At 38.7% G+C, this 25,740-nt stretch overlaps 2 protein-coding genes across 3 annotated transcripts in view; one reads left to right on the forward strand and one right to left on the reverse strand.

Annotated features, from left to right (window-relative positions):
- The window catches only part of cunh1orf50 (chromosome unknown C1orf50 homolog), a 274,707-nt gene that overhangs the window by 198,176 nt on the left and 50,791 nt on the right, over positions 1–25,740 (forward strand). The gene's annotated exons all lie outside the window — the stretch shown is intronic.
- Positions 11,327–23,942, reverse strand: cldn19 (claudin 19). Of its 2 annotated transcripts, none has more exons than XM_072382922.1 (5): positions 23,162–23,942; positions 18,694–18,858; positions 18,291–18,375; positions 14,837–14,983; positions 11,327–12,772 (listed from the first exon to the last, which is right to left on the reverse strand). In XM_072382922.1, the coding sequence occupies exons 1-5, from the start codon at positions 23,382–23,384 to the stop codon at positions 12,736–12,738; spliced, it is 657 nt and encodes a 218-aa protein (XP_072239023.1). In that variant the 5' UTR covers positions 23,385–23,942; the 3' UTR covers positions 11,327–12,735. The 2 variants fall into 2 exon arrangements, with proteins under 2 accessions (XP_072239023.1, XP_072239022.1); XM_072382921.1 differs by having other exon boundaries at positions 11,327–12,263; positions 23,162–23,940.

Here is a 25,740-nt window from a genome sequence, read left to right on the forward strand (position 1 = left end):
AAAAAATAAATGTTTATTCTCTTGTAGGAATTATTTACAGTCTATGATTGAGGGATAAAGATTAAGAGCAGCCCCAACCCTCAATATCCTATTGAAAACTGCTATTATTCCAAACCTTCAAAAATATTGTGCAGTGTGATTATTTGGAGATGTAGTATATTTGACGTTGTCCAAATTCTTTTTACATCTGTGCATTTTTTCTCTCTTTATTTTTTTTTTGGGGGGGGGGGGGGGGGGGGGGGTGTTGTGTCAACTGATCGAACCAACCTCAGAAGTGCTGAAAAAAGTGAGTACTCTCCATTTATCGTACCCATGTTCTATCGCACAGCTTGGCAACACTGGAAAACAGCTTGACAGCATAATCAGTGCTGCCCTGTAGTTCTCCCTCAGCACTCATTGGACCTCTTGTTTTTCTACCGAGAAACTGCTGTTTCATGTTACAATGCCAGACGAATGGTCCAAACAGGTGCAAAGGTCTGGTCCCTCTGGGACTTCTCATTTTACCAGGGTTGTGCAACTCTCTCTTTGTGAAATATGAGATCTTGTTTTAAAAGTAGCAAAGAAGACGAGAAGTAAGTGGCTCTGTAAGACCCCGGGTCCTCCGGACCATCAAAAAAAAAAAAATGCATACAGAGAGCCTGATGAATTTCCATGAGTGGCCTTGCCACAAGTTTGGACAGAGAAGAAGCTCCAGACTGTTGGCAGCCCCTGAAGAAAATGTTGTTTCTTGAAGCAATTCTCCCATAAAAGGGGATTGATTCCTCTGACCTTGTTTAAATCAAAGCAATGGTCCCGTGCAGCTGCACCTCATACACAAAGCAAACAATGGTAATGATGATGAGGAATCAATAGGTGATTATGAAGCTTTAAGCCATGTTGTTAGAAGATGGAATTAGGTTGTGTAGAGAGAAGATTGGAAGGGAACAAAACCTGAAAAAAATGCCTAAAATAACAGCCAAAAAAGGAAGACAAACACACATGCAAACACAAATTACCATGCAAAACCATGTTTGCAAAAAAGCACAATACAACGTTTGCACAAGAGCAAAAACTTTTAAGTATTCACAAGCACACACGTAGCTGGATAATGATAAGTCTCTATATACAACTCCTTTACTAATGACTAGCCCAGTAGAAATTACAACCAAATCCTTTGTTTTTTATTAAAGCACAAATAATCTTATATATTTATAAGACCTGAACTAATCTTTGCAAATTCTAAATTATTTTTCTTTTTCACTTTTAATTATTCTAAAACATATTAATGCTCCAAATTGATATGCAGAGAGCTTTTTCTGAATTCAGTATACATCACTGAAAGTAATTATGGATGAGAGCTTTTTTTCCTTTGCCAGTGTGGTGCAGCACAGTAGTAGGACAAACACTGCCCTCTTCAGCCTGTCTGCAGCAGCTCAGAGTCAGCAGCCATCACAATAATTCATCTGAACATCTCAATATGGCTCAGTCTGTCCCTCCATCTGCCTCTATTGTCATTCACACTCAGCCCTTTCTCTCTGATGAATTTAAATGTTTCCATTTCTATTGTTTCACGTCAATACAAATATCTCCTCGCTACATCTGAGCTGCGTTCGTGCGTTCCTCTGAAAAATATTTCTTGTTCTAACGCAAAGCTGAAATGAGGAGCGGTGATATTTGTTTTATTATTATTTTCACTCCAAACCCAGCTGACACAAACCAACACCACTTAATTTGGGAAAGATCCAGGGCAACGTTATGCATTAACACCTCTTTTTCTCCTCTTTAATGTTTTGGGAAAATCAACTAAAACACTTTGAGAATAATTTTTTTGCTTTCATTTTCCAAGAAGTAAGAATTGTTTTTTTGTTTGTTTTTTTTCTTTTGGTTAGTTTCAGTGCAGTGTTCTTTACCCCCAGGACAGCCACATCACTACTCTCCACTTGAGAAAATATTTCATAACACACAAGGAGATCATACATTGATTCATTCAAATTTAACAGCTGAAAGTCTTTTTCTTCAGATAATGTAACTTATTTGAAAAAGGTGCATTGAAATCTTCAGCGGTCACAGAATTTTTGTTCTCACAAAAACATTTTATGTTGTCAAATGACTTTTTTTTTGCTTCTGTTCACTGTGTCTGCTGCAGTTCAACTAAACATGTAAAGTGTAAGGTCTTAGTTATTTTGGTTGTAGTGTGTATAAAAAGCCTTATTTTCAATCAATCCTGGGACCCCTATTGTTCAATCTGTACATCCTCCCATTGGGCCAGCTAATACACAGCTATAATGTGTCCTACCACAACTATGCAGATGACACTCTAAGTGTCATTGATGGCAAGAGAACACCGGCCTGTAGATACATTGTGTCACTGCATCGAACAGATCGGTGTGTGGATGCAAAACAATTTTCTCCAGTTAAACGCTGACAAAACTGAAATCATTGTCTGTGGCCCACAGAAACAAAGAATAAGTATTATCAGTCACCTTGAGAATCTCTCTCTAAAACCTAATAATCAAGTTAGAAATCTAGGGGTAATATTGGACTCAGACCTGAACTTTAACAGCCACATTAAATCAATCATCAATCATAAACATCAGCAGCTTTTTACCATCTAAAAAACATTTCCAGAATCAAAGGAATAGCGTCTGTCTAGCCACACAAGATGTGAGACAGGCCTCAACTCTGACAATGTTTAAATCCAGACTGAAAACAGTTCTATTTAGCTGTGCATATGACAACTGAATCTATTTTATCTGCACTCTTCGCTTTTAATTTAATTAATCAATTATTATTTTTTATGTTTTTGGAATGATTTTATTTGCCTTCTTGTGATTTTATGTAGCTGTAACACTTTGAATTGCCTTGTGTACAAACTGTGCTCTACAAATAAACATGCCTTGCCTTATTAAATTTGAATATCACACCTTTTTTTGTATCCTTTGTCAAGCATTTCTCAACTCTTACAGTCTTTTCCTCTTTTTTTCTTGATTCGACACAGTAAATCTTGTCAGGTCAACATGACATTTGATATGCTGGGGTGTCATCCGTTAGCTAAGGCTCAAAATAAAGTTGTTGCATTAATAACTGCAATTTGATTCACTTTTTAACTTTTAATAAAATGTTGCCTTTTGAATTAGAGCCTTCTTCCAGTCTTGTTTTGGTAGTCATACTTGTGGAGAGGAAGTAAACACTCGCAACAGACAAAGTGTCAGAATTAATTTGTTGGCCTCTGTTCATCATAGAAATGCTGGCAATCTGAGAAATCAGCCGCTCTTGTTCGACATAAGCAAAGGAATTTTTGATTGGGATATCTTGATGATTTGATGAAGCTGTTAATGTTTGCCCACCAGCTGACTTGAGAATAGGATTAGCAGCAAACAGAAAGAGGTCCTGGGGCTGCTGATTGCAGTGTTGAGCCTTCTCCTTGTACAAAAGATTATTTGAGGGGAGGATCATATCTGTTTTCAAAGATCTGCAATCACTGCTAATTCTGCTATGCAGAAAGAGTAAAAAGTAATCATTAGGCTCTGCTGCTGAAACATTGAGCTTTAGTGTGTGCTTTGCACCACACCGACAATAATTTAAATTAGGTGCATCAACCAAGGAAATATACATCAGTTGAGCTTCTGCTGATGAAACCTTTGTGGACAAAATGCATGTATGAAGGACCTGAGGACCTATCAACATCCTCCATAGAGTCAAGTACAAAGAATTATTCTTTTGCACTTCCACCAAATTACTGGAATATTTCTGATCCTTTAAAAGGAAAAAAAAATCTTGAAACACAGATTCAGGTCACGGATGCACTGGCAAAAATTCAGATCTATTTACAGACAACAACAGTAGGTTATCAGCAGGGATGTCCCAAGTCTATCATAGGGAATCAGCAACAGGACACATATTCTACTAGATCAGTTCAGGCTTGAATAAATAGCATAAATATATAACCCCTCCTTCACTGAACTCTACCTCGTGTTGTCCACTTCAGCCTCATAGAGTACTTGCATGTAGAAATGAATGCATGTTTGGGAAAGACTGTCTGGTGATACCAGGAGATAAGTCTTTTCTGATATCAGCATTTTTCAAAGTACACAGATGGTCATACAGTGGTACAAAGATTTCATCTTTCCCGTTTTATTAAGAAAGACTCAGGCATAGAATGATCAACTAACAGCATGCCATCACTTTCTCTGGTTAGAATGTCAAAAAAGCTGCTGGGGACGGATAATAACAGCTGTTGCTTGAGCTCATTCCGAGAGAAACTACACGGCAGGTCAGGAATAACGTTGCCTGTTACAGCGCTCTCTGTACCATGTCTACTCTGCCAAAAACTGCTGTGAGAGATCATTTGATGGACTTTCACATAATCGCACAAGCTATTTGAGGGATGCTTTACCATCAGTCGGAAACCCTCAGCTGGGGAAGTAAAAGGGACCAGCTGCATTCATCCCATAAAATGTAGAGACAGACATCACAGTGTTTTGTCACTTAGACAACCATCAAAACATTGTTTGCAACATTTATGTGCTAATTTTGGCAAAAACATAATCTACAAAATTATTTATTTGAAATAAAATTTGATCTGATTCTTTACATCGAATATATGGAGGTTATTGAGGTTCCTACAAAAGGAACTAATCTAAAATGTAATAAAAATCTGTAATTCTGTAGCACTATAGCATAATATGAGTACTTGGACCAGAGTCTAGATTTTAGGTTCAGGTGAATGATTGATACTAGTGCTCAGGAATAACAGACCACAGACCAGTGAATAAGTATTAACTGTCGGCTTGTTTTATATAGTGATTGATCAGAAAAAACAATAATCATATGATGGTACCAAACACTTTTACATGCACAACCACACAAACAAGAAAAGAACGGTTCAATTTCCCTTCAACCAAAATGAACCCAAGGTCTCAGGAAAATAAAATTATTGACCCCTATTTATCTCTTTGGGATTCAATACAACCTATTTGAGTTGAGGTATAATTTTGTACCTACGTTTCTTATATCGGTTGTTTAGTCCCTCAGTTTAGATTCTCATTTTATCTCAGTTAGGCCTATTTATGAATTTAGTTCTATTTTTCTGCTTTCTCTTTAGTTTGCTTAACCAGCTCTACTCAACTTTATTCACTTTACACAACCCATTCATGTCATACCAATTATTATCAAGTATGGAGTTACCTGATTGGCTGTTACCATAGCACTTGCTAAAGGAGCAGTACACACAAAATGATTAAATAGAGCAGTCTCACTATTAAGGCTTTTTGTTACTTTAAGCACAAATTTTATAAGAAAATTGGATATCTAAACGCATCTGTCCATCAATTTTCTATACCTGCTGAATCCAACTCAGGATAATGGGGTGACCGGAGACTATCCCAGTTGTCACTGGGCAAGAAGCAAGATACACCCTGGACAGGTCACCAGTCCATCACAGGGCCACACAGAGACAGTAAAAAGTAATCATTAGGCTCTGCTACTGAAACACTGAGCTTTAGTATGTGCTTTGCACCATGCAGACAATCATTTATATGTGGTGCACATTATAAAAAAGTCAAATTTCCAATTTTCCAATCGACCAAGGAAATACATACACTTAAAAGTGTGCTCAACTGCCAGATCAGAGTTCCTGCAAATCGGTGGCGCCATCTGCCAGTCGAAAGATGTACTGCAGCTGCTCAATCTCAAAAACAGTCTTAATCAGAACCAGCCAAAAGCCTTCTGTGTGATTTGTGGTTTCTGCACAGTAGATCTTTAAGTTCTCATCATTTTCTGCTTCAAACAGGTACACACAGAGATGAGTTTGATTTTATTCACACTTCATGCAACAGCAGCTGTAAAGTTTAAACTTCTGACTCACAAGTATGGGTTGGTTTGATGTGCCTGAGTGTGTCTCTCAGGTGGTGCAGTGCTGTGTCACCACACAACTTAATACTGCGGGATTGTATGAGTTATTTAGTTTTAGCCTCTACTATCGAACCAGTTTCTATTATAACAAGAGTCACATTCAGAGTTTTTCCGCTCATATCATATAAAAAATGACACAGCATATTATCCATTCTTATAAAATAAACTTGAAATAATCTTAGTTTAACTAATTTATTTTCCCTATTTCAGTTGCTATGTTGTTCTATATCAAAATAAGTAACTTCTATTCTTTACTACCAATTTTGATTAGAAAAGCATTGCGGGCCTCTTTTCTATGTGTGACACAGTAATAAAACCTCAAATGTCCACAGCATTGCATTGCCTTCTAATGAATCTCATGTGTGTGTGTTCCGTGTTCTTTGTAGGTCTCATGCGACTAAATTCTGTATTCAGTGATAGTGAGTCTTAATCTTCTCAAAGGTCAAGTATGACCTTTTGTGTTGTCATGTCTGTCATGTTCTGTGTGTATTCTTTGCCTCAGTTTCTTCTGCCCTGGAATCAGCACATGTAATACTCACGTCACCCATTTTGAATATCTGCATCCGGATCCTCCCTTCAGCACCACGCTACACAACCCACCCATGTTTATAAAGGTGTATGATATTCAATCTTGCATGAACCACTTGTTTAAAATTAAAATGTATAAAAATGTGTCAGTATTATTCCTAATCCATTCATCAGTGTCTTAACAAACTGTGCAAAAGTCTTGACTCACCAATTTTTGTTTCACTTCCAAGCAACCAGACTTCTTAAGATATAAGGAACCAACTTTAAAATTTGCATCTTTAGGCACTACGTCATGTGCGGCCTGCTGTCACAAGAACACATCGTTTGTTTCCATTTTCTTTTGTTGCATCTACAAAAATATATAAGTTTGACAGACATGAAATAGTATTTTGCATCTACAAGTTAATTCCCAAAAAGCTATTAGCTGAAAACTTGGCATTTCTCATAATGGTGTGCAGTGTGTCCTTAAAGTCATTGGGTCAAAAGTGTAGTGTGTTTGACAATATTTTGAACGCCACTGCAGAAGGACAACAAATTTCTTTCAGTGTAAGCTGAAAACAGATGCATGAAATTGTAAACACACACACAGACGTACACGTAATTTGCATTTTATCAAAATGTATAAAATTGTATGATCATACTGTAACATAATGAATCTTATTCACTTTTCCTATGATTCCATTTTGTATCATCGGTTTTTAGTTGCAGCTTCCAGGGAAAAACTATAGAGGGCAGTGCCTCAGTGGAAAGAGTGGTTGCCCTCCAGCCAGAAGGTCTGCAGTCCGAACCCCTGCTCCTCCACTCCGCCGTATACGGTGTACAGACCACATGAAAATATTTATAGAGAATAATAAGAGGCACTGTTTTTCTAAATGGATGACCGAGACACTCTACAGAGCCTAGATAACATGTTCTATATAGGTAAGGATAATTTTCTCGCTTACTTACGAGGCGTTAATCCAGCAATTCTTGTGTTTCTGTCTACTGGTCATACTGTTTTTCTTTGGGGTTTTTTTTCTGACAGACCTAAAGTAAAGCTCACAAACAGACCAGTTCACTTATTTGAAAGAGCTGCAGTCCAGTCAGACACTCAGCTAGGAGGCAGAGGAATTCACAGAAAAGGAGAATGTCTGTAGCACAGCTGTAATGGTGATGATTAAGAAGTTTTCAGAAACCCTGAATCAAGGTAAGCCATCATCAAGAGAAGGAAATGACACAGATACAACTTTATACCTTTTATGATTATGCAAAGTAAAGCTTTGCAGATGCTTGTAAAACATTTAAGTTTGGACTCTCCTGTAGGTTGATGATGGAAGGGAGATCAGTTCTCTGAACTCAGCTATAATGGCCATTAGAGGTGTGCCCCACTTCAGCTATACATTCACAATTAAAGTAAGGCAGCTGGCACAGTCCACCTTAACAAAATTTACATTTAAAAATGTAACATCAACAGCATCTTTATCAGCTTCCTAAAATTGGACACACTATGTTCAAGTATACGCAACCACTAGAACTGTTGCTGAAGGCACTGTTGCTGCTCACTATAGTGTTAATATCTTCCCTAATCTTCTTCCCGAACATGAATGACAGTGTTCACTATGAAAACAGTGCTGTTGTGATGATGTTTACAGTTGAGCAATAAAGGCACTTGCATCCATTTTCACATTCCTGAATCACCACAATGTGAAAGTCCCAATCAAACGCATGTGTGAGACAGCATCAATCATCGCAAAAGAGAGAAAACACATTCCTGTGTTTACTATAATTATTTGGTTTCTGCCACAAGCTTCAATTCATCCAGCCCATTATGAAAATAATAAATAAATAAATAACTTCTGCTCTCAGCTAGATTAACAGTAAATGAATGAATTGATGAGCAAAGATTTATCTCTGATTCAAAGCAGGTAATAAGTCAAATCTTGAGCTTAGCATGAAAATGCAAGACACACATACTGGCACGTGTTTATTTTCAGCTTTATGACCGTGCTATAACTCACAGTCGTTGCCTCTGTGCACACAGTTCCACCAAATGTCCCATGTTTCTTTGCACGACAGGCTTAAACAGCCTGAATGGCACATAGACAGTAAAGTCATAGGTAGTGTAGATGCATCTGTGAATGTCAAGCGAATGTGAGATTTCACATCCATCCTCTGCTCTCACCACTGCTTACCACGGTGTGCATTTTTCTCAAACGGTCTTATTTTAACTCTGTATAAAAGCGTCATGGTCAGTCTGCCTGCTACGGTATGAAGCTTCCTGAGAACTATGTGTACAAATGTGGCTGTTTCAGGAACTTGTGTAGATTAAATTAACTCACTAAAACCTTCCATATATATTTACCTTCCTTGAATTTGATTTATCCTTTATCCTTCACTTAAAGAGAAATACGATACTCACACCATCCTCTCCAAACTGTTGACATGACCCATGTGTAACAGCCTTTTCACACACGTTGACTGAGAGCAGACTCTTCCTTCCTTCGTGAATCTGAGACTTTCTTTTTCTTTTTAATTTTGGCTCATTGCCACATGAGGAAATCATTTATATTTTTCTCATTCTATTTCTGGTGGATGGCTGACAATTTTATATTTACATTCAATCATTTAGCAGACACAAGTAAACAGCATTCAAGCTTCAGTGCAGTTTGAGGCATGCCCTTTTTGTGTTCGTTTTAGATATTACTGATAACATGATGTGAGCATAAAGTTATTTTCTTTCCAAGTCCATATTGATAACAATTAGCAATTACTCTTTTACTTAGCCAGGACCAGCTCTCAGTAGCTAGCACCTCTTGATCACAGCCTGAGGAGAGGCAGCAAGTCCCCTGCTAACTTCTCGAACCTTGCACTAACCTGTCATTTAATCTGTTCCTCACAGTACATACAAAAAAAAACTGTACAAGCCCACCCTGCAAGTAGTCGAATTTGGTTTCTTCACTCTTCCGTCAAATATACAAGCTGCCTGACCTCCCTTACAGAGACTGTACGGAAGCTAATACTTTGCAGATTTAAGGCAGGAATTCCCAGCTATAGCATTAATGGGTGATTTTGCTCATGAAATAACATATTGAAAGAAATCTTATGGACATTTGAGCAAAACTGAAACTCAATATTTAAAGTTGGAAGACTTTAACTGTGACGGTCTCAGTTATCTGAACCACACTGATGATAAGCTGTTGCAGTGCCAAGACAAAGTAGGTTTTGTGTATATGAGGCCTGCATGTATTTATTCTTCAACACGGTTTATTGATAGTTAACCAGTGGCATATTTGTGGTGGAAACTTCCTATGATAATTTTGATTAGAGGTTTTTTTCTGAATAGGGGATTTGATGATCAGATCCAAATCACAAAATTGTTGTAAAGCTCTGCTTAAATGAATACCACAATGGGCTATTCATCAAACGGTATGTTTTTTTTTTTTTCAAGTGGAAAAAGTTTTGTCTTTTCTGGCCACGGTCATTGACTGTACATCTTTCCCGGAGCATGAAAAAAACTGCATAGACACCAGACATTACTCACACAACCCTGTCGTAAAAATCAGCTCAGTATCAACAAAAAGTGTATGATTTTGTACCTCATGAATAACATTTAAGGCCACCTTTTATCCCAAAATGTCCTGCTCTAACGTTTGGTAGAGCACAGTTTTCAGTTAAAGTTTGCCTTTTCGAATAAAAACTCGACAGATAACAGATACGTAATCTTAACTTTTAGTAACCAAATGAACACCGAACTGATAAGGGACCCATACTTAGATGATTTGCTCTCAAAGAGCAATGCACAAGCTACCACTGTCCATATCTTTTTGGCATGCAAACTTGTTGAATAGTGTATTTCAAGCCAAACAATGATCTTTGTCTCCTCACAGAAAAGGGTTCCTGGTTCAAAACTTAGCTGAGACCTTTCTGTGGGGAGTTTGCATGTTTTCCCTGTGCATGTGTTGGTTAATTAGTTGGTGATTCTAAATTGACCCTGGGAGTGAGTGTGAGCATACATGGTTGTTTGTCTCTGTGTGGCCTTTTGATGGACTGGTGACCTGTCCAGGGCGTACCCCACCTCTCACGTAATGGCAGCTGGACTAGGCCCCAGGCCTCCTGTAATCCTAAATTGGATGAAGTGGGTATAGAAAATGGATGGATGGATGGACAAGGATTTTTTTTTGATTCTCAGTAGTTTCTCTATGTAAACCTTAACATACAGCAAACTGGAAGACAAAACATTTGAAAACATTTATTAACCAAAATAACTCAGTTTAAAGTATTAACTTTTACTCTGATGACTTGGATGTTTAATAACCAATGACCAAAGTCTCTCCCTGCTTTGGTTCCAATATACATTGATAATTGTTCACACATTATCACACTTTTTGGCCACCTCATAATACTATGGCTGTTCTGTGCATGTTGTGAGACTCCACTTGAGTTGACCAAACCAAAATGCTAAAATATATTAGCTTTGACTAAACAAGAAATTAGAAATGTCATTAATGTTCATAAGCATGTGGATACAGTATTTAGATGGTGTCGGAAAACATCTGAGCCTTGTTATTTCTTAGATTAGTGTAAAAACATTTTGCGTCATCTGATGCATTGCTCAGTATTTTAAAACTCACAAAAGTAACCATACCACAATCAAGATTGAATCATTTGAACTTAACAAAACAAAGAGAAAATGCAAGCCTTGTTGTCAGTTGTACCAGTGTTGAGCAAGTTAACTTTGTGAGTCCACTGCTGAGAATGTGCCACAGTCCAGTGGAGCAGAAGTGGAATTCCACGTCTGCAATTACCGAACAACAGGGTGCAAAGGAAAGATTGAGCTGGAAATGAGGAAGGTGGGGAGAGTGGGCGAATAGTCGGGCAAGGGAGAAAAGTTAGAAAACAACGGACAAAGCACTGAGTCAGAGCCAAATCCATTTTTATGTCTCTGTTTACTTCATTCTAAAAGAAACAGGCATGGATATACTGTAAATGAGATGATACACAATATGGAGGAGGTAAATATTAGACAAAGGAATGGCATGGTAAATAAATGCAGGCATCAGACGGGCATTTGAGCACTCAGCAAATTGGTGTTCCTTAGTACAGAAGACAGCACACACTACAGTACATCCTTTAGAGTCAAAAATACAACGACCCTGTCATTCACACAAAATCAAATAGGCACTTAATGAAAAAAAAAAAGAATTTAAATGGTATATCCTCAATCCAGGCTACTTGGAAACAGGCGCACAGCTTTTTACAAACAGTGGCATAAGACATTATATTTGAGATCTATCATATGTGTATATATGTTTGTTGTTTCATAAGTGGTACTGCAGAGTCGCTTCACATTTGCTTTCAGAAAGCCAACAATAGAAATGGCAGACAGAACTGCTGACAGAAGACCTGTCAACACTCATCCCTCTTATGAGATGGGAGACTGAAAGAGTCCATGTACTCAAATACATACATGTGCACAAACATGTGTTATAAGGCACTGTAGTAAAACATTATAGATGTAGTAAATAAAAAAAGAATGGAGTAGGTGGTATATACACCCAAGTATTTTAACATGTTATAGAAAACATACCCTGAATGACTGTCTCTCCCAAAGTCAACAACACAGACAAGGATATCATCTCTCTCAACCCCCCTAAAATGTCTAATTTATAAAACCTTGACAAACATTTTCTTTTAATGTCCAAAAAAATGTTGATGCAAACTGAAATTCATTCTTGTCTGTTTTGAATTCCTCAGTGAGAGGCTTTTGCCTGTTGACAGAATCTAAACCATGGTAAGGCCAGAAGACTCTCCCAAACTACAAGTACTGCTCCCTTTTCTCTGGTGGGGTACTTTTAACATTTGGTCTGCAATTCAGAAGGGAAAAAAGACATGTTTCAGTCAAAGTACAGTCACAACGGTAAAAATAAACCCAAAAGACACATTTACAACACCCAGAGGTCATAGGATATGAGTGAAATGTAAATCAGCGCAACAAACCCACAACCTGTTTCAACTCATTGTTAAATTTCAGCCAATAATAGGACAGAGGTGGGATGTGGGAGATAAAGTAAAGAGTTGACATCTCATTTCTTAAAGAAAAAGATCTGATATCCTTTAAGAGTCCGTATTTACAGAATAGGCTCAGACAAAAATTGGGGAGGAAAATACATCTAGATTCCCAGTCAAACTCAGAAGGCACAGATGTAGTATTGGAAAAAAAGGGGGAATCATCTAATAGAAGAGGTTCAAATTTGGAGTCAAGGAGATAACGGGGAAAAAAGTAGGGATTCAGTAGTTGGACAGTCGGACAGTCCTCGATAAAAAGGCGGAAGTGGATCAGTCAGGAAAACTAGTTTCACTCAACAATTCTGCCCTGAATTAGAGGAGAGAAGAAGACAATGAGAGAAGAACAGGGTAAGACGACAGAAGGGGAAGTGAGCAACACATCAAGACCTCTGAGATTCCCAGTGTTATACAGACAAAGTACAAAGTGATGAAAAGCACGAGAGATGTGTGGGAGGTGGTGCTACATTCAGCTGGCTTGGAGTTTAGTTTGTAAAGGTTAGTTCTGATAAAGTGACTTCAAAAGTTGTTAAACTATGTTGTTAGGATTATCTAAGACTGATACAACCTTGAATATAATGCAACAGCTACATTAGCCAAGTATACCAGTAAACCACCTAAAATGTTGTTGTTAAACGTCGATTTACAGAGTTTTTCATACTCATTGTTGAGCATTCCCTATTTAAAAGCCTTCTTTTACTGATAGACCTCTTTTCTTGACATCCCTTTTTAATTAAAGGGTTCAAGGCATTTCCTATAAAACTACAATTTGCCCCAGTCTAAGAATAAAAGGACATTCCACAAACAAGTGTCTTCTGAGCAGAGAGGCTGTAGAGCAAAGAAATGGGGCAACTGGGACCTATTCCGGGAAAGGTTAATGGCTTTATTATCTGGAACAGTGATGGACTTGCTCTTTTAGAAACACAAATGAGGCCAAAATGATGTGGGGGCATCAAGGGGAAACTCAAGAGCCAATTTAGCTCCGCAGTTTAGCTTTACAAGCTTTAATGTGGGGATAGCTGCAAGTATATATTCTACTTCATATATACGGACAAGTCAGTAGTTTGCAAAATATATATTGGCATTTTATGTGATAAAACATAATCTAGATCAGTGAAGTTATACATCTTTTTTATTTACTAACAACTATATGTTTCAGCTTCATATGAGGTCTTGTGCAGGATAATACTGTGTGAATGCAGTTCAGCTTATATTTCCCCATAAGACTATTAATACATGTGTCAGAAGTCTGTAGAATAGCTTACATCTTAGACATTGGTTTAGTTATACAAGAGCTTATGAAATGAGCAGTGTGTAAATTTGGAACAATGATGTTAGTAAATGGAGCATGACGATATGCGTCACAGAGAAGCCTCCTACACTTGGGTGTATAATATAGTGCAGGGTATAATGGTGATGCGATACTCAACAACATGCAAACTCATTAGAAGCTTAGCAGACACCTTCATGTAACAGTTCACCTCCACTTCTGCAGTTCAGATTGTGTCTCCATGTGCAGCTCTCATCAAGCGACTGTGGTCATGTTAAGTGAAAATGACAAAACGGTTGTCTGAAGCTGACATCACTCAGTTAGAGCCTGAATCACAGTCCCAGGTGTGGGGTACAAAATTTGGAAACTGAGTGGAAATGCTTTAAAGCTGCATCCTTGAAACTACTATTCATAAATAATGTAACTGCTTACCTAAACAAATAGAGAAATAAATGTTTCTTGATTTTGCACAATGGTTTGGACCTCTAGCTTTACACAACCTGACTGCATCAGTGGAGCAATATGGAGTGAAAACACCAATGCAGCTCCAACCAGGAAGCATAGGACATGCTAGTAAAGGTTTGGTGAGTTTTGCGATGCAGGTATTTTTAGCCCTGTACCCACATTCTCTGTGAGTAACTTTATTTGCCTTTGAATTTACCATCAACATGAATGTTCCATAACAACAAAAAAAATGCCTTGACTTTTTTTCTTCATACATCTGTAGTTATTTCAGTTACACTTGAAATAATGACAATGAGGCACATGAGAGGTTTCCATTCACAACACAAGCTTCTCGTTGTATCAGTGAGCTGGAAGATTGACATGAATTATGCAGACTGTCTGCTCATAAATACGTAAAGTTTGTAACTGTTTGAGTCACAAAAATGCACACTACTGGTGAATAATGTAATAGTGTGGGATATGTAGTATGTTTCTGCTTATGAATACAAGTGTATGGATGCTATGTGAATGAATGTATGATAGTCTTTTTATTTTGTTTTAGTAGGCATTGTTTGACGGGGGAAAAGGGCAAGGGGTGTCAAGCTTGTCCTCTGCTCTCTGTTTGGGTGACTGCTGGAGGGGGGTGGGTTTTACACGTACTCCCTGGCTGTGGAAGGCTGTGATTGGCGGTAATACTGCTGCCCTCGCATGTCATCTTTGGAGCAGGAGCAGCACAGCAAGGAGCCACCCAGAACTGTCAGACTGGCTGCTGCCCAACCCACAAACAAGGCCGAGCCAAACTCATACCTGAATAAGAAACAGGGAGGAAAGGATTAGGAGCAAGTCTACAGTCTGCTCAATGGCTCTGTGTCTTTACTCTGTCAAACGTTTTGCTTCTTTCATGTAAACTTTTCATATAAACTCAATAATTAATTGTAAGGAGGAGTTATGAGTTCAAAAACTTGTGTTAACTTAAAAACTCATAGAATATCCATATGCCCAATAACAATTTTCCAAAACACTTTGTTTCACTTTTAAAATCAGATACTTGAAGTATGATTTGCAGGTTGTCTGCACTTATGTCTCATTGATTACATTAAATAAATGAGACAAAAGATCAAAAGAAAAAATAGAGATTCTGAGCAGTGCCCCTGGAAAAAACTTGTTTTCACCAACAAATCATTTTCTGTAACAGGAGGGAGTTGTCTCTGCTCTTTACAGTAATGTAATAGAGAGTATAAGCAGTTGGAAAAAAATTGTCAAAAATGGTCATTTTTGGTCATTTTGAGATTTTCACTGAGAAAATGTTTTTTAGACTGAGCACAAGTCTTTCAGGACACAGAATCTGTCTGACCTAATGGAGTTTGTTGACGCTAGCATTCCTGCTGGGATACATTTTATGAAGATGAAGAGAAAAATATTCACTGACCCTAACAGATGTAATCATGTGTGTCTCTCATTTTACATGAAAGAATTGAGATGTTATAGAGTTCCAGATGGGATGTAGAAGCAAGCAGATCTATGTGACATTGATAGTAAATAGTGGCTCCATGCAGCCACTTATAACTGCGGCAGGCTCCTTGGACAAGACTGAGGTAGTGGTGGTGCGGAAGCAATAAAAAATCCAGCACAACAGAAACCGGATCTGTGCACTGTAAGTTTTGTTTTTTGACTCAATAGTTCTCAGTTTACATCTTTCTGAGGCAATTCTTGGTCATTAGTTTTCATGTTGTGTCCTGTTTAAGATCATTTGTAAATGATCACCTTTAGTTTTGCAATAGTACTCTGACATGTGATGGTAAACTTAGCAGAACAATAACATTTTAAGCAGTCGTTGACTAACATTACTAACTCACCGACTCAGTTTTCCACTGGTTCTCATCACACCACAAATTGGAGATTTCTCCTCCTTTTTGTCCCTTTCAGTTCTCTTTAATGTTTATCAGTCACAGAAATAGAAGGCTGGGGTATGTCTTATATGTTAATACTTAAATCTTTTTCAGTGCAAAATCATGTGTAAACTCGTCATAGCTTGGCTGCTCTGACTGCCAATTTTTTTCTATTTATCTATTTAAATTTGTGTGTATACATGTGTACAAAATGAACTATGAACTACTCTGAAACTTATTGTCACACATGTACTGACATAGCCTGTTGAAAACCTCTTGCTGGTTGTTAATCTGGTCGTTAACCAGAAGCAAGTTACACTCTAAGATAAGGAAAAAACAAGAAAAACCAACTCTTTGCCACTAGTAGCCACCTTATCAGTAAAACAGGAAACATTGAAATCTACAGTCAGCCATGTTCATTTGTGAATGTAATGAACTATTAACATCAAAAGCTAGAAGTCTAATCTTTAACATCAATCATTTTTTGAAAATTAGAACGTGAGTCTTGCCATGACGAGTTTCATAAGTCATTTTTCAAAACAGTTTACATTTTAAGCTAGATGTATTCATCATCAATAATCATTCACACTTAGAAACAATGGCCATAATTTGAAACTTAAACCGGCCATATTTATTAGTCCTAATTTCTCTGCCAAGGTGAATGCTCAGGTGAATTATCTGGCTGCTTGTCAAAAGATCAAGCCAAATTTATGAGGTGGAAAATGGATAAAAGAATATAAAATTCCAGTGCAGATCTAAATGACTTTCTTTAAAATTGCAAAGCATAGAGTATTTGTCTTGGTTGACTATACACTCTCAAAGCCTAAACCCCTACGGTTATTAATAAACAGCTATTATAATAATGGCTAATTATTGCTATATTATTACTATAAATTGCAGATACAGCTGGTTGTTTTTACCAGTCATAACTAGCATATGTAAGCAATCAACTAAATACCCTTACACTTGAGTAATTAATAACAACTACTTTATTGCATGTCTGCTTTCTGACAGTAGATTGCCCTTGTTTGGCATGCAGCGCATTTAAATGCACGGCTGAGTCGAGCTGCTGTTACAGCAGACGTGGCCATTAGTTTGGACTCCTGCCTTTGACTCAGTATACGAATCCTGGAGGGAATTGAGTTATTGACTAAAGTATGTCTGACACTGTGGAATAATTAAGAAAACATTCAAGACACTCTGCCATTTCTAAATTTCTTAGTTGGAGACATTGTACATGTAAGTAAAGTTGAACTCACTGTACAGACATTATCTTTAAGTTACTTGAATGGTAATTTTGTCAGATGATTATAAAATCAAGAATTTATTAGAGCAGAGTAACAGTCTAGAAATGCTTTAAGAGACCAAGAGTTGACACATTGTCTTAATGGGCTGATTGTCACTCAGTCAGTTTCCGACTGACAAAACAAAATTATGTAAGTGAGAGCAGCTTTATTGGGAATTTTGTTGTATTAATAAATACTCACACTTTACTTACACTTTTACTTCCCTATTTACAAAAAGAGTGAACCTTGGAGCATGTGCCAGGCCCATAGATCCATTTGAGTCTAGTTGAGCATACAAGAAGGATGTGATCCCCAATCCCATTACCTTGGTGAGATTGGTGTTAGTTCACTTTTGAGAAGGTTGATTTAATCAGATTTATGTCCAACTAACATATCTAAATGCATTTTTTAAAAATCCAGTTTGGTCAGACTAATTTTATTAAATTTTTTCAACTGGCATGTAAATGTCAAGAAAAGTGGACACACTCATGATAAAATAATGTCATTGGCTGAGCTTTTTAATTTAAGAAGGTGGCCATACTGGTAATCTGAGTGTGATATAGCTGTTGTGCGAAGGATGCAGCAGAGTGAGACCCAACTGCAGCTGTGAAGTGCATGCTGACAGAGGTGATTAGATTACCCATTATCATTCATGATAACAGTTGCACAACTGTCTCTCTGTCTCTCGTAAACTACAAGCCAGGCCTAAGTAAAAACACAGCCAAAAATCAAAGGTCTCCTTCTTGTATAATTTTCTTCCACAAATTTATTTTAGAGATAAAAGAAATATCTCACTGCTTTATATCACTGCTCTATATTCATACTGTTCATCCTGTTCAGGTTTGGCTACCTCAAATCATTGGAGTGACTGAGGGTTAACACCTTGGTTGAAGGCAACCCCTAAACGGGAAAGAGTCAAGCCCAAGATCAATAACATACCTGGCGTTCGGTGGTGTATTTGGGTTGAAGAACTGATAGGACACTTGAGTGGCATACCAGGACACAGACACCAGTGTGCATAAGCCTGCGGGGGAGAAACAAGGTTACAAATATTCATTGTATATTCTAGAAAATCACATAGACAAGATTATGGATGTCCTTGTTTAGTTCATCTTGTCCTCTGGGATTATGGTTTATGTCTTGAGGTCAGCAGCTAAAATGACCTCTTCCTGTTTACAGCAGGGACTTTAATTTCCCGGCAGAATCCTAGATTCAAGCCAGAAAAATGCCAGACCACTGTTGGTGAATGCTCTGCTTTAGGGAGATACTGAATATACTTTTGCATTCAAATTATTCAAAGCAAAGAAGAATTAACAGACATCAAGATTGGCAGAAATCACACCTGCAAGCAGGAAGAGAGCCCCTCCAGTCACAGCAATGCGGGTCTTGGTAGACGGGTTGTTATCTCCCACTTTGGTGCACTTCATGCCCACCACGCTAACGATGATGGCGATAAAGCCCAGCAGCACTGACACCACCATAAGAGCCCGGCATGTTTGGATGTGGACTAGATAAAGAAGAGGAAAGGAGGGGGTAGGGAGTGCAGGGAGTGCAGGATGCCAAAAGATACAACAGGAGATATAAAAGATATAAAATGAAAGGAAACAGAAGGAGAACAGTGGTGAGGATATGAGAAAACAAATAATCTTTCATCCATCTGTTGAAATAACACAAAAATATTTCTGGACATTAAATTACAAAAGAATGATGATAAGTGTGCTGCGCAATACTGATGGGAGACCACATGAATTTAAGAGAGCTCATTGGAGAGAGTCCACCACTGTTCCACTTTCTGGATCAGGATAATTTCCAGTTTTGTTTTGTTTTGTTTTTTTAATTTTCCAAATGTGTCTTTCTAGGTCAAGCTCTGGAACTCTAAATGATCCCCAAATCTTCTTCACACCATTCCAGTGTGGTTTTGCCTTCTCAAAAATCTAATGCTTTGCCCACACAGGCCTCAACACACACATAACTCAGTAGGAGGAACATATTTTCACAATATCACTCACACGCATATGCATGTACAAGTGCACAATGTCTGTACGCACACAATGATTGTAGGTGGAACACACGCAGATGAAACTCTCTCCCTGGCACAGAGAAGCCGTAGGAGGTCCTGCTTTACATGTCTCACACAGTGAAATTAATGTGGCTTTGTTACAAAGCAAGATTGTTTTCATGGGGCTGTCTCCACAGCAATCAGGCATGACTGCCTCTACCTCTGCAGTACACAGATGTGAGGACATGAAAGCAATGCCAGGCTCTTAATATCCTGTCAGAAATACTGGCAGTCGCTGCTATTTACAACAGGCGAGGTTGAAATTATGTCACCAGTAAAAATGAGTACATTTTACAATCAATATTGTGAATCCAGACTGACAAATATGGCAATTAAGAGTGAGTCAGTGTGAGAAAAGGTGAGATACAAATAACATGAATCCAATATACAAAATATAAAGAAAAATCTTTACACGTTCAGAGGTTAACTTTTTTTTTGAGCTCTCAAATGTTTGACAACTTCATAGAAAAAGATGAAAATTAATTTTAGGAGGCAAGACCTTGTACTTTATTCTAAAAGGAAGTTTGAGTTTTGCTAAGAGACAGTTTTCCAGCTCCAGTTTACATTGAATTGAACCAAACTGAACTGAAATCAAGTTAATGGAACTGTATTAAAGGTATTGTATTAGAATTAGATACAAGTAAAGGAAAATAGAATACATTTTAAAAAGAGCTGTTGAGCAACAGCCTGAGCAGAGAGCCAAAGTCATCATTTGTCACTGTGACAGAATAACACACACCATCATTCATGGTGCAGCAATGAAGCAGCATTTCAAGAGCTGATCTAAAGGGATTTATTATGGCAGGCAGAGAATGAATGATCTTTGAAGTCTAGTTTATGGCTCCAGGGCTCCTTTTGATGAGTATCTGAATGGTCTTCAACAGAGAGAGGTTTGAGGGTTTTTTTTCTTTCTCTTCCTCCACTTTGGGGATCAATCTTTTCTTCTGAGGACGTGCGGGGGTTTAGACCAAATGACACCACTCTGACCAGCTTCAGTCTGTGATGAACCTTTAGGGTTGTTGGCTTGAAAGAGGGGTTATAAGGAGAGAGGCGGGAAGGGAGGGAGAGAGGTGGCAGGAGGCCGACTCACCCTCTAGGCCCTCTCTTTCTAGTGCTAAGAGTGGCAGTGCCAGCCACGAGCTTTCAATGAGTGTGTGTGCTTGCTGGTTAAGGCACTGTAAGGTCCCATTGTGAGGTCATTTGTGATTGTTCTGTATGTTATACTCCACTAGATTCGTATTTAACACATCTGGTGGTAAATTGAACTGTTTTCCAAGTCCAAATTAATCTCAAACTCAAAGCACATATTTCATTTAGCCACAAATAAATTGCTCTCAACCAATTTCCCTTTGGTTAGCTCTTTCCATGACTACAGGGTAGTATTTCAATAAAAGGGTCATGAAGAAGCTGTCAACACCAACAAAAGACTTGCAACAGCTGCTTTTTTTTCCCAGTGAGGGGCCATCAAACACCACATCACCTCACTTTTCTCCTTTGTACGGCTCTCTACAGTATTTACTTGTTACAGATTTTCTTTTTACTGGCTGTCATAATTTAGCCTGAGCAACGAAATTATCACAGATACCCATCAGTGATATTATTTTACATAGTTTGTTAATCAGTAAGTTTTGTTATAAGACCCAAACTTACAGTTAATTGATCTAAGAAATTGTTACATCTGTAGACTAGCCTTATTTTTTTATTCCTCTATAAAATCTATTACACACACACACACACACATACACACAAGTCCATGATCAAAGCTAAAGTCAGACATGAACAATCCATCTGCTGTCATTACTAAGTAGCAAGACCAAATGTGTAACAATCAGCAACTAAAGAAATTGTTAATCAATGCAAAATCATATAATACTTAACAACAGCATAACACTGTTGGTTTTGGTCTTTTGATTATTAAAAAGAAAAATGATAACAAAAGATTACATGTTTTTTGATGTGGTGACACTAAAGGTGCAGGATTAGCATGTTCTTACATGGATAAAACAAACACCACAATCTGTGCCTTTTACACAGACATAACTACAAAGTCAGTCAGTGTGATAACAGATTTGCAGAGGCAGGTTAATCTGTTTTCAACTCAGTGCTCAGAAGTTTGTATGGAAAGAGCTGTCCTTTCAGTACCACCATCCACACCCTCCTGTTGGGACAAATGACACTTTTCTCAGTTGTCTATCCTGACTGTCATCTTCTTCTTGAGCAAAAGGCTCAGTAAACCAGCAGTATTTTCCACTGTGTTTGCTTGGCTGCATTAGCAGAGTGAGCACAGTCTGGTGAACAATTACACCCACCATCACATGCTGCCCCCCACTGTGAACGCATCCAGGGGTGATGAGCTCCTTCACAACTTTTATCGCGGAATCAAAGTTTAATTCAGTGTTTTCTGTGAGTCTCTGTACTTCATAATCTGTCTGGGAGAACACCTGAATAAACCTGAGAATGATCAAGAATGCTTGGCAACAACTCAGAGCAACATCTCTTTGAGTGTATGGAAAGGTTTTCTTTGGTCTTTGTCTTTGAATCTGTGTTCACTGGGTGTGTTAATGAACAAATGGAACAATGTGCGCGTGTGGGGAAGACAGATCGCATTCTGGGAATATCTCTGGTGTTTAGCTCAACACTGCCCTTTTCTTCTCCTAACAGCCCCTATTCATGCACAAGGACAATACGCTGTCCTTGTTGCTGCAATGAACCAAAAGAGATGGGAGATCAGTTTGGGCACCCCGTCACCCACATTGTCACTGAAAATTTGTTGATATAATGACTCACTAAGACAGCAAAATGTTTTCAAAGTGCCCCATTTGTTGCTTTTTGGAAGGAGTGCCACAGCAGAAAACATGGCCACAAAGAAAAAGACAATTTCTTTTGTAAAAGTGACTTCTGACTCAGCCCCCCTACAACTCTCCCGCCCCCACGGACTTTCATTTGAATCTCTAATAGCATGATTTAAGCAGACAGTAGATGGATGGATTCATATAATCTATGTGCCATTAATTATGAGTCACTGGGTTCTGCTTACAGATTGGAGATGACAGGAGGCTCATATTCCGAGCTAATTTATGTCCAAACCCCACATTCCTCACTTCCTCACACATTCTGCCACTTCTCACACATTACGTGGACAGAACTTCATTAATACGTAGCATTTCAAATTAGATTTACAACTTGGGAACTTCTGCATCTCAGGCATAATCTATCACTTGGGAAGTGTGGGTGTATGGATGGACCAATTACAATAACTGTGTGATTTGTACTACAAAAACATAGAAATTTCTCAGGGAAATATGGGACAGACAAAGGAGGGCCTAAGAACACACAGAGAATGACCTTATTAAAGTATATAAATGAAATTAGGGCAGTCAAGAAAGAAAGCTGTTTGAAAGACAAAGTGCAACAGAGACAATTAGAGAAACATCTCATAGTAGTGAAAAGTTGATTTTTTTTTGTGGCTTGAATTTAAATTATTCTTTTTCAAATGTTCTTACAATTAATCCAGTGAAGATCACTTGAAACTTTCTCAAAGTATTTGACTTGATTTAATTGACCACCTACTACTAAAAACAATATCAATGATATAGAAAAGTTTAAAAATAAGTTTTACAGCATAAATTGAAATGAAAATGAATAAAAGCAGTGTAAGGTGGGGGCATCACTGTGAGCAGGGAAAGCACAAGCCACTACAAGTTAAAGCATCACTACAGAGGTCATCGAGCCAGTCAAGTATCATACTCACTGTCCAGCGAGAGCATGGAGTCAAAGATCTTGCACTGCACCTGTCCTGTACTCTGCGAAGCACAGCTCATCCACAGCCCCTCGTACAGACCCACAGCTGTGATGATGGCATCTCCAGCGTAGGATGACTGCTTCCACTGGGGCAGAGCGGTGGTGGAGATGATGCCAATCCAGCCGCCCAATGCCAGAAAATAACCCAACAACTGGAGACCTGAGTTGGCCATCCTACTGTAGATCTGTACCTCTGTCTTCTATCTGATCTTCCTCTTTCTGTCTCTGCTTGGCTTGCAACAGCTTTCAGAAAGCGACACCGGTGTGTCGCCGTTTCTTTGAGCGGTCCTTCTGGGCACACCTGTTACTTGTTTCACTGTTTGCTTCACTATCTAGTCCCTCTGAGCATTTCCTTCTGCCTTTCTGCTTTAACTCACATCTGTAGAGTTCTTTTTCTCTTTCTCTCCACGTCCTGCGCTGTTTTTTTGCCCGTCAGCTGGGACGATGACTTGATGTGTCCTCCTCAAGGCTGTCCTGTACGATTTCTTGGTCCCTTTGGGGATCAGTCAAAGTGAAAGAAGGAGTTTCTGGTGGTCAGTGATAGAGCTCATTAAGCATCGTTGCTGGGCTGCCTCACTCTCTGCATGGTTTCCTCCTATTCCTTCTCTTTCTCTTTGCTGCTTGCTTATTTTCCCCCCACTACAAGCTTTCCATCTGCTCACAGGCTCAAGTGGCTCACTGAGGGGATCAGAAAAAAAAGTAAAAAGGGGGGAAAAAGGAGCATGTGAACACAACAGGCTGACCATGAAGGGATGGGGAAAAGGGCTTACTTGCAATTGGACTGCTCGGCATCGTAGTAACGCCTACTGGGAGGATTGAGGGATGGGCTTACTGGGGAGGGTAAGGACTGTTTCAAACAGAGAGAGAAAGAAAAAGCAAAAGATGCTGCTCAGAAGGAAAAATACCATTAGTAAAGTTACAGTGAAGACAATTTTTTTTTTCCAAGATTGTTCCAACCTAACTGAAGACTTTCAATCAAACCTGACCAACAAAACTCCAGTATGCTTTTGAATTAGGTATTGGATGCATTGATCCTTTAATAGTTTACCACCCTCAGCTGGAGGCGTGGAGGAGGTGGCGGAAAAGTGCAACAGACGCACGTAAATCAGCATCCAAACAATGCTGCGACTGAAAAGGACATGTCACATCCAGACAGGCTCTCAGGAAATTATGGGCTGCCAAAGCAAGCCTCCCCTCATCACCACGGCAACTGTGACAAATGAAGAGAGAGGCACAGAGAGTGAGCGCAAGTTCACCCAACTGTACATCCTTACAGGCTGCAAACTCAGACACACTCCAGCCTTTTGTGTCTGTGGAGAGTACAGAAAGCTATTTTCCCACTGCTGCTCGCCCTATCAGCTTTCCCTCAACTCAGCTCATTAAATTAGCTTCAGTTCACTCCAGACTAACTCAATAATTCTATTCTGCCAATTAGACTGTCCACACACTTGCTCTCAGAGACCGGCCGTTTATTCACATCTGTAAGAGACATGTCTCACCCCCACCCTGCATGCATTCAGTCACACACACATGTAACTTGTCTACACAACAAGCATGTTCTTACCTAAATTCTCAAAGCTGTTTTCAGAAGACTTCAATCCACCTATGAGTAAAAGATTTGTAATTCCTCTACTTGAATAAAGTTCTCTGCATCTTTTTTTTTCTAGCTTTGATGCTCATAGGTTTTTCAAATCTTTTTCTCACAGCTCATACCACTTCAACCCTGAACTTGAACTTTATCCACCAAAACAACACACACGTCAGAACATGTGAATATGCATGTGACCTCACTTATCCAGAGCCAAGCATGTCTTTGAAAACCCTCTCACTGCACACAGATTTACACTCTTGTTTGCATAGAAAGAAGCACGTTGGGAGGTCTATTAATGCTTAAAATCATCTTTGCTTTTATATTACCCTTTCCCATCTACAATCTAAGTTTGGATAATTTTACTGTGTGTATGTGTAACTGTGACCATGTGTTCAGTCTTGCAGCGTTTAATGAGAGGCTTGACATATTGGGGTGAGTTGTGGTAGGAGCAAGGTGGTCAGCTGAGCCCAGGAAGCGAGAAGAGATGAAAGAGAAGCAAAACAAGTGCTCAGGTCCATGAGTACAGGGCAGAGGGGTGGGGGCTTCAGTGGGGCTCTGGATGATTTGAATCATAACAACACACTGCTACTGGTGGGGTTATGGCGGGACAAGTGAAAAAGTTCCCTCTACAAAGTCACACTGCACAGAGGCCTCTGGGAAGTACACAAATTGCACAAATAACAAAATAGACCACTGTATGGGTTATCTTCTGCTGCATTGCAAAATCAAAAAAGTAATTCAATCTAAATAACCACATTTCTGTGTTTGTCTGTGAGGTAGTCAGTCATCTAGACAGCTGTGGTTGCATTCACATACATCTTCTGGAGCTTTTCTTAAAGCAGTGCAGGCTGAATTGTATTAAAGGAACTGGAGAACTTTAAGATGCAAGATGAAACAGAGTAGGAGGCAATTGCTATGCCTCAGGCAATGCTGGCAAT

This window comes from Leuresthes tenuis, unplaced genomic scaffold (assembly GCF_036924035.1).
Source record: "Leuresthes tenuis unplaced genomic scaffold, fLeuTen1.0.hap1 SCAF_3, whole genome shotgun sequence".
NCBI lineage: Eukaryota > Metazoa > Chordata > Actinopteri > Atheriniformes > Atherinopsidae > Leuresthes > Leuresthes tenuis.